Source organism: Lagenorhynchus albirostris, chromosome 20 (assembly GCF_949774975.1).
Source record: "Lagenorhynchus albirostris chromosome 20, mLagAlb1.1, whole genome shotgun sequence".
Classification (NCBI taxonomy): domain Eukaryota; kingdom Metazoa; phylum Chordata; class Mammalia; order Artiodactyla; family Delphinidae; genus Lagenorhynchus; species Lagenorhynchus albirostris.
The window spans coordinates 31,803,989-31,819,100 of record NC_083114.1 but is presented as its reverse complement, the minus strand read 5'-3'; the positions used below and the strand labels follow the sequence as shown (position 1 = coordinate 31,819,100).

The 15,112-nt window shown below is 36.5% G+C and overlaps 1 protein-coding gene across 1 annotated transcript in view; it reads right to left on the bottom strand.

Annotated features, from left to right (window-relative positions):
* BRIP1 (BRCA1 interacting helicase 1) overlaps window positions 1-15,112 on the bottom strand; it is a 204,216-nt gene that overhangs the window by 86,411 nt on the left and 102,693 nt on the right. Inside the window, exon 13 of the mRNA XM_060135882.1 lies at window positions 13,188-13,349. Within this exon, the coding sequence (XP_059991865.1) occupies window positions 13,188-13,349 (162 nt within the window). The remainder of the gene's footprint in view (window positions 1-13,187; window positions 13,350-15,112) is intronic.

Below are 15,112 nucleotides of genomic sequence, written 5' to 3'. Positions count from 1 at the left end.
TGTCAAAAGTCAGTTGACCATACATATATACATGTGGATCTATTTCTGGACTCTGTTTTGTTCCACTGATATACACATGAACAACATGGGCTTGAACTGCTTCATACTTAAATATGCAGATTTTTTTTTTCCAGTAAATACATACTACAGTACTACACAATCAGTGGTTGGTTGAATCTGAGGATACAGGACCACAGACATGAAGGGCCAATTGTAAAGTGATAGCAAATTTCTAACTGCTCAGAAAGTTGGTGCCCCAACCCCCACATTGTTCAAGGGTCAACTGTATTGTCTATTCTTATACCCATACCCAACTGTCTTGAATTTTGTAGCTTTACAGTAAATCTTGAAACCAAGTATTTTACAACTTCTAGCTTTCTGTTTATTTATTTTTCTAAGTTAAAAAAATCAAAGTAATTGCATTTTTGTGTGCATTATAGAATCATATCAATTTCTAAAGAAAAAGGCTACTGAAATTTCTATTTTTATACTAAGATTGGCTTGAGTGTATAGATAAATTTCAGGAAAACAGACACCTTAGCAATACTGAGACTTCCAACTCATTAACGTGGTATGTCTCCACATTTACATAGATTTTTTATATAGGCTTTAATTTCTCTCAGCAATGTTTATACTTTTTAGTGTTCAGGTCATACATGTCATGCACATAATTTCATGCTTTTTAAGTGGTACTGTTTTAAATTTTATTTTCCAATAGTTCATTACTAGTATAGACATACAATCTGTTTATGTATATTGACCTGCTCTAGACTGAGAGGTTGCTACGTTTAGTTATTAATTCTAATAGCTTTTTGGTAGATTCGTTAGGATTTTCTAAGTACACAATCACGAAGTCTGACCAAAAACAATTTTACTTCCTTTCAAATCCTTATATCTTTTATTTCCTTTTCTTGCCTTACTGCACTGAATACAATGTTGAATGCAAGCAGTGAGAATTGATATCTGTGCCTAGTTAGGCAAAAAAGCATTCACTCTTACAACATTAAGCAGGATGTTAGCTGTAAGTTTTTCATAGATTCCCCTTTATCAGGTTGTTCTTTGTTTACTAAAAGTTTACATCATAAATTGGCAATGAATTTGTAAAATGCTTTACCTGAAAAATTTAGATAAACATGTATTTTTTCTAATTTATCCTGTTCTGGTAAATTATAATGCTTGATTTTTAAAGACTGAACAATTATTGGCTTCCCAGAATGAATCCCACTTAGTCACTATGTATGATCCTTTTTATATTAATGGATTAAATTTACCAATTTTTTATTAAAGACTTTTAGGACTGTGTTGGTCTACAATTTTGTTTTTTGTAATGTCCTTGTTTGGCTCTGATATCAGAGTTATGCTTGCCTGATGAGTTGGGAAGTGCTCCTTCTTCCTCTATTTCTTGAGTTTGTGTACTTTTTAAAAAATATTTATTTATTTGGTTGCACCGGGTCTTAACTGCAGCAGGTGGGCTCCTTAGTTGTGGCAGGTGGGCTCCTTAGCTGCAGCTTGTGGGGTCCTTAGTTGTGGCATATGAACTCTTAGTTGCGGCATACATGTAGGATCTAGTTTCCTAACCAGGGATTGAACCTGGGCCCCCTGCATTGGGAGCGTGGAGTCTTATCCACTGCACCACCAGGGAAGTCCCCCAAATGTGTGTATTCTTGATAGAATTCAGCAATGAAGACATCTGAGCCTACACTTTTCCTTGTTGAAAAATTTGAATTACTACTTTAATTTTTTCAACAGATATTTTATTTGAATTACCTGGTTCTTGTTGAGTCAATTTTCATAATCCGTGTCTTTCAAGGAATTTGTCTATTTCAGGTAAGGTGTTTAACTGCTTGGCATAAAGTTTTTTTTTTAAACATCTTTATTGGAGTATAATTGCTTTACAATGGTGTGTTAGTTTCTGCTTTACAACAGTGAATCAGCCATACATATAAGTATATCCCCATATCTCCTCCCTCCGGCATCTCCCTCCCAGCCTCCCTATCCCACCCCTCTAGATGGTCACAAAGCACTGAGCTGATCTCCCTGTGCTATGTGGTTGCTTCCCACTAGCTATCTATTTTACATTTGGTAGTGTATATATGTCCATGCCACTCTCTCACTTCGTCCCTGGCATAAAGTTTTTGAAATTATTTCTCTATTATCTTTTTAACTCAACAGAATCTGTAACCATGTTCCCTCTTAATTCCTAATATTGGTAACATTTATTCTATTCTATTTATTTATTTATTTATTCTTAATTGGTCTGGTTAAGTTTTTTTTTTTTTTTTTTTTTTTTTTTGCGGTATGCGGGCCTCTCACTGTTGTAGCTTCTCCCATTGCGGAGCACAGACTCCGGACGTGCAGGCTCAGTGGCCATGGCTCACAGGCCCAGCCGCTCCGCGGCATGTGGGATCTTCCCGGACCGGGGCACGAACCCGTGTCCCCTGCATCGGCAGGCAGACTCTCAACCACTGCACCACCAGGGAAGCCCGGTCTGGTTAAGTTTTTCATTTTATTAGTATACTTTAATAATGACTATAGCTCTTAGTTCCATTTATTTGTTTCTATTATTTATCAGTTTTCTATTTTATTGTTTTGTTCTTACTTATTTCCTTCTCTCTTTGTGTTTATTTTCCTCTTTTTTTATAATGTGCAAACTTAGACTATAATTTTAAGATATTTCTCTCTTTTTTCTAATAAGCATTAAAAGCTATAAAAGCAAGCAAGAGAGAAACAACTCATCACATACAAGGATCCTCAATAAGATCATAAGCTCGCTTCTCATCAGAAACCTTGGAGGCCAGGAAGCAGTGGGATGACATATTTAAAATGCTGAAGAAAAAACTATCAACTGAGAATTCTACATATGACAAAACTGTCCTTCAAATATGAGAAAGAAATTATGACATATCCAGATAAACAAAAGCTGAGAGAGTTCATTACACTAGACTTTCCCTACAAGAAATGCTAAAGGGAGTCCTTCATTATGAAATGAAAGGATTCAAGACAGCAACTTAAGACCATATAATGGTATAATAAAGGTAAAGGTAAATATATGGGCAAATACAAAGCCACTATTATTGTAATTTTGGTTTAGGACTCTATTTTTAATTTTTACAGGATTTAAAAGGCAAATGCATAAAAATTATTACAATCCTGAGTTATCAAGAACATATGTATAAAGAAATAATTTGTAACATCAGTAACATAATGGGGGGATGGAGCTGTCTACAAGTGGAGTATTTGTACACAAATGAAGTTAAGTTGGTATCAATTCAAATCAGACTGCTATAGGAACATGAAAAGATGCTCAGCATCACTAATTATTAGAGAAATGCAAATCAAAACTACCATGAGGGGCTTCCCTGGTGGCGCAGTGGTTGAGAGTCCACATGCCAATGCAGGGGACAAGGGTTCGTGCCCCGGTCTGGGAAGATCCCACGTGCCGCGGAGCAGCTAGGCTCGTGAGCCATAGCCGCTGAGCCTGCGCATCCGGAGCCTGTGCTCTGCAACAGGAGAGGCCGCAACAGTGAGAGGCCCACATACCGCAAAAAAAAAAAAAAAAACTACAATGAGGTACCACCTCACACCAGTCAGAATGGCCATTATTAAAAAAGCTACAAACAACAAATGCTGAAGAGGGTGTGGAGAAAAGGGAACCCTCCTACACTGTTGGTGGGAATGTAAGTTGGTGCAGCCACAATGGAAAACAGTACAGAGGTTCCTCAGAGAACTAAAACTAGAGTTGCCATTTGATCCAGCAATCCTGCTCCTGGGCATATATCCAGACAAAACTATAATTCAAAAAGATACCTGCACCCCTATGTTCATAGCAGAACTATTCTCAATAGCCAAGACACAGAAACAACCTAAATGCCCATTGACAGACGAATGGATAAAGATGTGGTACATATATACAATGGAATACTACTCGGCCATAAAAAAGAATGAAATAATGCCATTTGCAGCAACATGGATGGACCCAGAGATTATCATACTAAGTGAAGTAAATCAGAATGAGAAAGACAAATACCATAGGATATCACTTATATATGAAATCTAAAATATGACACAAATGAACTTATCTACGAAACAGAAACAGACTCACAGACATAGAGAACAGACTTGTGGTTGCCAAGTGTGGTGGGGGGAGGGATGGATCAGGAGTTTGGGATGAGCAGATGCAAACTATTATATACAGAATGGATAAACAAGGTCCTACTGCATAGCACTGTGATAAACCATAATGAAAAAGAATATGAAAAAATATACATACACACACACACACACCTGAATCACTTTGCTATACAGCAGAAATTAACACAACACTGTAAATCAACTATACTTCAATAACATAAATTTTTAAAAAATCAGACTGTTATAACTTTAGGATGTTATAGGCAATCCCCATGTTAGCCACAAAAAAAAAAAAACCTATGAAATATACACGAAAGAATATGAGAAAAGAATCAAAATGTGTAACTACAAAAAAATCAACCAAACAAAAAAGGTAATGATGGAGGAAATGTGAGGTACATAATAGCTGTAAAACATACAGAAAACAAATAATAAAATGGCTGAAGTCTTTTCTTACATTTATTACTTTAAAAATAAGTGAATTAAATTCTCCAATCAAAAAGCAGACATTGGCAGAATGGATTAAAAATATATATGGTCCAACTATATGTTGACTACAAGAGATTCACTTTATTAACAGGTTCAAACTACTATATATAAAATAGATAAGCAACAAGGATTTACTGTTTAGCACTGGGAATTATACCCAACATCTTGTAATAACCCAAGTCACTGTGTTGTATACCTGAAACTAATGCAATACTGTAAATCAATTATAGTTCAATTTAAAAAAGAGACAGAGATTCACTTTAGATCTAAAGATGTGAAGGTCAAAAGTAAAAGGACGGAAAAAGGGATTCCATGCAAATGATTACCAAAAGAAAGGTAGGATGCCATTATTAATATGAGACAAATACACCAGAAATTGTTACAATGGACAAAGGATACTACATATTGATAAAACGGGCCAATTCAGAAGAACATGTAACAATTGTAAACAAAACCAAAACTAGAGCACCCAAGACATATGAAGCACACAATGACAGAGTTGAAGAGAGAAACTGATAATTCTACAATAACAGTTGGAGATTTCAATACCCCATTTCTAATAATGCATATAAACTGGACAGAGATAGATAAGGAAATAGAGAACTTGAACAACACTGTAAAGCAACTGGACCTAACAGACATATATAGACCACCACCAAACAACAGGAGAATACACATTTTCCCCAAATGCACATGGAACATTTTCCAGGAGAGACCACATGCTAGTCCACAAATCAAGTCTCAATAAAAGACTGTAATCATACAAAATGCCTTTTCTGATCACAATGGAATAAAACAAGTAATAAATAACAGAAAGAAAACTAGAAAATTCAAATGTAAGGAAATCAAGCACACTTTTTAAGCAACCAATAGGTCAAAGAAGAAATCACAAGAGAAATCAGAAAATACCTTGACAAATATGAAAATGAAAACAAAACATACCAAAATTTATAGGATGCAAAGAAAGCAGTGCTAAGAGGGAAATTTATATCTGTAATCACACACTTGAAAAACATTTTAAATCAATAACCTAATATTACACCTTAAGAAACTAGAAAAAGAAGAGCAAACAACCTAAAACTAGCAGAAGGAAAGAAACTGGATAACCTAGACAAAATGGATGAATTCCTAGAAACATGATCTACAAAAACCAAATCATGGAGAAGTAGACAATCTGAAGAATTTTAAAGCTAGTGAGAAGATTGAATTAGTAATTAAAAACTTTGTTGAAGCCTAACAGAAAATGAAATTGTTCATTTACTCAACTGGGCAATTCCTGGCTCACTTTTTGTGATTGTGATTGGAAACTATAAAAAGGGTTTCTTTCTTTAAAATTTTATTCTATTGAAATATAGTTGATTTACATTGTGGTGTCAATTTAAAACGTTCTCTTAATGTGCTGAGACCTTGCTTTTCTTTAATTCCAGTCTTAATTATTAGTTTTCCTTAACATAACTTTTGGTGTAGGTGTTTACACTCTGGAATAAATATTGCTTTGTATTAAGAATTTTGAATATGTATATGTCCATTTTTAGACATTCTTATTAAAAAAAAAACCTATACGACTAAATTTCTTCTGAAAGTAATTCCTTCAATTTATCTACAGAAGAACTAATTTACTGCATATTTGGCGAACAAACTATGCGTCTTAGTCCCATTCCAGCTGCTACAACAAAGTGCCAGGAACTGGGTAGCTTATAAACAACAGAAATTTATCATTTACAGTTCTGGAAAGTACAAGATCAAGGCACCGGCATGGTCATGTTTGGTGAGGGCCCTCTTCCTGGTTCACAGTGGGCACCTTCTCACTGTGTCCTCACATGGTGGAAAGGACAAGGAATCTCTCTGGAGCCTCTTTTGTAAGTCATTAATCCCATTCATGAGGACTCTATCCTCATGACATAAGCATCTCCCAAAGGCCCCACTTCCTAATGTCATCATCTTTGGGGGTTAGGATTTTAACATATGGGGAGAAACATATGGGGAGAAACATCAGACCATAGCAGTATGTAGACAGAAGAAGAGCCAAAAGTATCAATATTCCCATTCAAATATATTACTTACGCTAATGTCTTACATATATAATAACTTCCTATGAAAAAAGAAAAGGGAATGCCACTTCTCTACATTGAAATTTAGCTTAGATTTTCATAACGTATGATTTTACTCTCAGGAATTACATGTGTTTTTAATGCTTTGAGTATTAGGAGGACTAAAATACAAGATATAACTCAATTTAACATAAGAAAATATTATTAAAACTCACAGCAACTCTAAAAACAAGAAAAAAAATTTTTTTCTACTCAAATACATGAAGTAAAAAGACGGCCAACAGGAGGCGGAGTCAAGATGGCAGAGTAGGAGGATGCAGAGTTTACATCTCCTCATAACTAGGGCACCTACCAGGCACTGGTGGGGGACCTCAGAAACCTAAGGGGATGGGAGGAACCCCCACGCAACCAGGTACGACACAGGGGGGAGGGAGGGGGTGAAGTGCAGGCGAGACCAGACCAGTGCCCCTGAGGGGTGGCTGGGGCAGGGGAAAGGTTCCCACGCTAGGAAGGGCCCACTCACAGTGAGGAGATCAGCAGGGATGGTGAGAGACCTTTGAGAGATCAGAGGACTGGAAGGGAATGGGGCCCCTACCCACTCGGACCCCAAGGAGCCTGCTGGGGTCCTGGGCCTGAACCTCCACCCTCTGAGGCCCCCTCCAGCTGTGCTGAGTCCAAGTCCCGCCACCAACCCCCAGGACCTTTTCTAGCCACACTGGTCCTGAGCCTAGGCCCCACCTCCGCCTAAACTCCGCTTCCCAACAGCCAAAGCATTTTCTGGCCACCCCTTTTGTTTTTCCTGTTGTGGTTCTGTTTTGGCTAGTTATTGTTGTTTCATTTATATCTTAATTTTTTCTAGTACATTTTTAACTTTTCCAATTTTATTTTATTTTTTATTCTTTCTTATTGTTCAGCTCCTTTTTTTTTTTTTCTGTGCTGTGCAACTTGCAGAATCTTGGTTCCAGGCTGGGAGTCAGGCCTGAGCTCCTGTGATGGGAGCTTCGAGTCCAAACAGCTGGACTAACAGGGAACCTCAGACCCCAGGGAATATTAATCAGAGTGAGGTCTCCCAGAGGTCCTCATCTTGGCTCCAAGACCCAGCTCTACCGAACTAACTGCAAACTCCAGGGCTGGATGACTCAGACCAACCAGTAAGACAGGAACACAGCCCCACCCATCAAGAAAAATGAGATGACAAAACAATATGTTAACAGATGAAGGAGCAAGATAAAAACCTACGAGACCAAATAAATTAAGAGGAAATAGGCAACCTACCTGAAAAAGAATTCAGAGTAATGATAGTAAAAATGATCCAGTATCTTGGAAATAGAATGGAGGCATGGATCGAGAAAATACAAGAAATGTTTAACAAGGTCCGAGAAGAACTAAAGAACAAACAATGATGAACAACACAATAAATGAAATGAAAAATACCCTAGAAGGAATCAATAGCAGAATAACTGAGGCTGAAGAATGAATAAGTGAGCTGGAAGACGGAACGGTGGAAATAACTGCCGAGGAGCAGAAAAAAGAAAAAAGAATGAAAAGAAATGAGGATGGTCTCAGAGAACTCTAGGACAACATTAAACACACCAACATTCGAATCCTAGGGGTCCCAGAAGAAGAAGAGAAAGACAAAGGGTCCAAGAAAATATTTGAAGAGATTATGGTCGAAAACTTCCCTAACATGGGAAAGAAAATAGCCACCCAAGTCCAGGAAGCACAGAGAATCCCAGGCAGGATAAACCCAAGTAGAAAACACACCAAGAAACATAATAATCAAACTAACAAAAATTAAATTCAAAGAAAAAATATTAAAAGCAGTAAGGAAAAAGCAACAAATAACATACAAGGGAATCCCTATAAGGTTATCAGCTGATTTTTCAGCAGAAACTCTGCAGGCCAGAAGGGAGTAGTAGGACATATTTAAAGTGATGAAAGGGAAACACCTGCAACCAAGATTACTCTACCCAGCAAGGATCTCATTCAGATTCAATGAAGAAATCAAAACCTTCACAAACAAACAAAAGCTGAGAGAATTCGGCACCCCCAAACCAGCTTTACAGCAAATGCTAAAGGAACTTCTCTAGGTGGGAAACACAAGAGAAGGAAAAGACCCACAAAAAGAAACCCAAAACAATTAAGAAAATGGTAATAGGAACATACATATCGATAATTACCTTGAATGTAAATGGATTAAATGTCCAACCAAAAGACACAAACTGGCTGAATGGATACAGAAACAAGACTCATATATATGCTGTCTTACAAGAGACCCACTTCAGACCCAGGGATACATACCGACTGAATGTGACGGGATGGAAAAAGATATTCCATGCAACTGTAAATTAAAAGAAAGCTGAAGTAGCAATACTGCAGATAGTTTGCAATACTGCAAATTAGATAAAATAGACTTTAAAATAAAGACTTACAAAAGATAAGGAAGGGCACTACATAATGATTAAGGGATCAAACCAAGAAGAAGGTATAACAATTATAAATATTTATGCACCCAACATAGGAGCACCTCAATACATAAGGCAAATGCTAACAGCCATAAAAGGGGAAATTGACAGTAACACAGTAATAGTAGCGGACTTTAACACCCCACTTACACCAACGGACAGATCATCCAGACAGAAAATAAATAAGGAAACACAAGCTTTAAATGACACAACAGACCAGATAGACTTAATTGATATTGATAGGATATTCGACCTGAAAGTGGCAGAATACACTTTCTTCTCAAGAGCACACGGAACATTCTCTAGGATAGATCACATGTTGGACAGATCAAGCCTTGGAAAATTTAAGAAAACTGAAATTGTATCAAGCATCTTTTCTGACCACGACACTGAGATTAGAAATCAACCACAGGAAAAAAAACCCCATAACTACATGGAGACTAAACAGTGCACTGCTAAATAATCAAGAGATCACTGAAGAAATCAAACAGGAATTACATAAAACTAAAAGTCGGCTCTTTGAGAAATTAAACAAAATTGATAAACCTTTAGCAAGACTCATCAAGAGAAAAGGGAGAGGACTCAAATCAATACAATCAGAAATGAAAAAGGAGAAATTACAACTGACACTGCAGAAATACAAAGGATTATAAGAGACTATTACAAGCAACTATATGACAATATAATGGACAACCTGGAAGAAATGGACAAATTCTTGGAAAGTTACAACTTTCCAAGACTGCACCAGGAAGAATTAGAAAATATAAACAGACAAATCACAAGTAATGAAATTGAAATTGTAATTAAAAATCTTCCAACAAACAAAAGTCCAGGACCAGATGGCTTCACAGGTGAATTCTACCAAACATTTAGAGAAGACCTAACACCTATCCTTCTCAAACTCTTCTAAAAAATTTCAGCGGGAGGAATACTCTCAAACTCGTTCTACGAGGCCACCATCACCCTGATACTAAACCAGACAAAAATATCACAAAAAAAGAAAATTACAGACCAATATCACTGATGAACATAGACGCAAAAATCCTCAACAAAATACTAGCAAACCGAATCCAACAACACATTAAAAGGATCATACACCATGATCAAATGGGATTTATCCCAGGGATGTAAGGATTTTCAATATATGCAAATCAATCGACGTGATACACCATAGTAACAAATTAAAGAATAAAAACCATATGATCATCTCAATAGATGCAGAAAAAGCTTTTGAGAAAATTCAACACCCATTTATGATAAAAACTCTCCAGAAAGTGGGCTAAGAGGGAACCTACCTCAACATAATAAAGGCCATATACAACAAACTCAGTAAACATCATTCTCAATGGTGAAAAATTGAAAGCATTTCCTCTAAGATCAGGAACAAGACAAAGATGTCTACTCTCACCACTATTATTCAGCATAGTTTTGGAAGTCCTAGCCATGGTAATCAGAGAAGAAAAGGAAATAAAAGGAATCCAGATTGGAAAAGAAGTAAAACTGTCACTGTTTGCAGATGATATGATACTATACATAGAAAACCCTAAAGATACCACCAGAAAACTACTAGAGCTAATCAATGAATTTAGTAAAGTTGAGGGATACCAAGTTAATGCACAGAAATCTTTTGTATTCCTATAGACTAACAACGAAAGAGCAGAAAGAGAAATTAAGGAAACAATCCTATTTAAGATTGCAACAAAAAGAATAAAATACCTAGGAATAAACCTACCTAAGGAGGCAAAAGACCTGTACTCAGAAAACTATAAAACACTGATGAAAGAAATCAAAGATGACACAAACAGATGGAGAGGTATACCATGTTCTTGGATTGGAAGAATCAATACTGTGCAAATGACTATACGACCCAAAACATTTTTTACAGAATTAGAACAAAAAATTTTACAATTTGTATGGAAACACAAAAGATCCCGAATAGCCAAAGCAATCTTGAGAGAGAAAAACGGAGATGGAGGAATTAGGCTTCCTGTCTTCAGACTATACTACAAAGCTACAGTAATCAATACAGTACGGTATTGGCACAGAAACAGAAATATAGATCAATGGTACAGGATAGAAAGCTCAGAGATAAATGCAAGCACCTATGGTAACCTAATCTATGACAAAGGAGGCAAGGACATACAATGCAGAAAAGACAGCCTCTTCAGTAAGTGGTGCTGGGAAAACAGGACAGCTACAGGTAAAAGAATGAAATTAGAACACTGCCTAGCACCATACACAAAAATAAACTCAAAATGGATTAAAGACCTAAATGTAAGACCGGTCACTACAAAACTCTTAGGGGAAAACGTAGGAAGAATACTCTATGACATAAATCATAGCAAGATCTTTTTAAATCCACCTCCCAGAGTAATGAAAATAAAAACAAAAGTAAGCAAATGGGACCTAATTAAACTTCAAAGCTTTTGCACAGCAAAGGAAACCATAAACAACACGGAAAGACAACCCTCAGAATGGGAGAAAATATTTGCAAACAAAGCAACGGACAAAGGATTAATCTCCAAAATATACAAATAGCTCATGCAGCTCAATATCAAAAAACAAACAACCCAATCAAAAAATGGAAGGACAATGGGCTTCCCTGGTGGCGCAGTGGTTGAGAGTCCGCCTGCCAATGCAGGGGACACAGGTTCATGCCCCGGTCCAGGAAGGTCCCACTTGCCGCGGAGCGGCTGGGCCCATGAGCCATGGCCGCTGAGCCTGCGCGTCTGGAGCCTGTGCTCCACAACGGGAGAGGCCGCAACAGTGAGAGGCCTGCATACTGCAAAAAAAAAAAAAATGCAAGGATGACCTAAATAGACATTTCTCCAAAGAAGACATACAGATGGCCAAGAGGCACATGAAAAGATGCTCAACATCACTAATTAGTAGAGAAATGCAAATCAAAACTACAGTGAGGTATCACCTCACACAGGTCAGAATGCCCATCATCAAAAAATCTACAAAAAAAAAAAAATTTACAAACAGTAAATGCTGGAGACGGTGTGGAGAAAAGGGAACCCTCTTGCACTGTTGGTGGGAATGTACTGATACAGCCACTATGGAGAACAGTATGAAGTTTCCTTTAAAAACTAAAAATAGAAGTACCATATGACCCAGTAATCCCACAGCTGGGCATATACTCTGAGAAAACCATAATTCAAAAAGTCACATGTACCCCAATGTTCACTGCAGCACTATTTACAATAGCCAGGACATGGAAACAACTTAAATTTCCATTGAAAAATGAATGGATAAAGAAGATGTGGTACATATATATAATGGAATATTACTCAGCCATAAAAAGGAACGAAACTGGGTCATTTGTAGAGATGTGTATGGACCTAGAGTTTGTCATACAGAGTGAAGTAAGTCAGAAAGAGAAAAACAAATATCATATATTAATGCATGTATGTGGAATCTAGGAAAATGGTACAGATGAACCTAGTTCGAGGGCAGGAATAGAGACGTAGAGAATGGACATGTGGACACAGGGAGGGAAAGCGAGGGTGGGATGAAGTGGGAGACTAGGTTTGACATAAATACACTACCAGGTGTAAAATATTGGGTTGGGCCAACCTAATAGATAGCTAGTGAGAACCTCCGGTATAGCACAGGGAGCTCAACTCCATGCTCTGAGATGACCTAGATGGGTGGGATGGGGGGAAGTGGGTGGGAGGGAGGTCAAAGAGGGAGGGGATATATGTATACATATAGCTGATTCTCTTCACTGTACAGCAGAAACCAACACAACATTGTAAAGCAATTATACTCCAAAAAAAAAAGATAGGCAACAAAGAAAGTCTTATTCAGATTACTGAAACATTCAAATAGTATAATTTATCAAAGTGAAAATAATGCTTTTTCCTTTAACCATGAAAATATCAACCTGCCTCTAAGAATAAAAATCTGTGGTAGAACCATCAGGCAGCATCTTAGTAAACAAGTAAAATAATATATGAAGTTTAGGAAACTGTAATTCCCCTGTTGCTTGTGGTGGTTATGCCACATGATCTTTTAAAGGCAAAAGAAAAAATAAATATTCCTTTACCTTGTAAGATGGCAGGAAACACAAAATTCCTTGGCTCACAGTCTGGCACACAGATAACACAAGTGCTCCCACTTCATCCTGGAACTCAAATGTTTCCGTGTGCTGGAAGGTAGCACAGAGATTGCGACCCTTGGGGCCTGACCCAATGGTGCCAACCCAAACCTAGAATATAAATATGTCAGTATTAGAGTTATGCTTAAATGAGGCAGGCAAATTAGCATTTAATTTGGGAGCCTTAATTACGTGTATCTCAAAAAAAGATCAAGCAATGAGTTTAAAGAAAATTTACTTTTAAATTGTTGGGGGTTTTTCCTATTACCTTTAATTAATTATATATAGATTTAATTTATGAAAGTTTTACTTTAGGCAGACCACTGAATTCTCTTAGGATGAAAGAAAAACAGGTTATATTTATGTATTTCCTCAACAGCTTTACAAAATTAAGCAGGTAACAACATTTTGTTAGATGATAGGAACAAATGAAATGAATAAATCAGAAATGAATCCAAAATAAGAGATGAGGGCTGGTACGATCTGCTATAGTTAAGTCTCTAAGATTCAATTATGACAGGAACTACTGTTTCACAAATTCCCTGATGCTCAAAGATCTATAGTCAGAAAATCAGACCCACCAAATTTTACAGTTATGTGCAATTCCTCTACATTCACATAGGTCTAGCCTTAGTATAGTTAATTTGACTAAGAGAAAGTACAAATTTTATTAGTATTCTAAAGACAATATAAACACTTCAGATTGTTGAAAAATGTAATAGTCTTATATTTGGAAATGATATACAAGATTGAGGTACATTTTGCAAGATGACATCTGATGGATACCAGTTTAATCAACTTTAAACCAAATGATCAACTAGTAATAAGACAAACTGATAGTATGTGTTTCTTGATATGATACAATGGGAAGCAACAATATCACTTATATAGTATTCTTACCAAACACTTTAACTTGAATCTTATCATGAGAAAACAATCAGAAAATTCCAGATTATAAAATATTCCTAAGGACAACTGGTGACTTGAATTCTTTAAAAATGTCATGAAAGACAGAAAAAAAGGGCAAGGAAACTATTTTAAGTACTAAAGAGGCATGAACTGGTGCAGCCACTATGGAAAACTGTATGGAGGTTCCTCAAAAAACTAAAAATAGAACTACCACATGATCCAGCAATTCCAATTCTGGGAGTATATCTGAAGAAAACAAAAACACTAATTTGAAAAGATACATGTACCCCAATATTCATAGTAGTGTTATTTCCAATAGTTAAAGATATGGAAGCAACCTAAATGTCCATCACAGATGAACAGATAAATAAGATGTGGTATACACACACACACACACACACACACACACACACACACACACACTGGAAGAGTACTCAGCCATAAAAAAGAACGAAATCTTGCCATTTGCAACAACATGGATGGACCTGGAGGGTATTAGGCTAAGTGAAATAAGTCAGACAGAGAAAGACAAATACTGTATGTTATCACTTACATGTGGAATCTAAAAATTACAACACAAATGAATATAACAGAAAAGATTTCCAAATAGAACAAACTAGTGGTTACTAGTGGGGGGAAGGGCAAGATAGGGGTAGCGAATTAAGAGGTACAAACTACTATGTATAAAATAAATAAGCTACAAGGATATATTGTACCGCATAGGGATAATAGCCAATATTTTATAACTTTAAATGGAGTATAAACTTTAAATGGAGTTTTAATAATCTATAAAAACTTTGAATCACTATGTTGTACACCTGAAACTAATACTGTAAATCAACTATACTTCAGTTTAAAATAAGAAAAAAAAAAAAACTAAAGAGACTTGAAAACCAAATGCAATATATAATACTTGACTGGATCCTGAATCAAGAATAAGAAAAATAAACAGGTATAAAAGACAC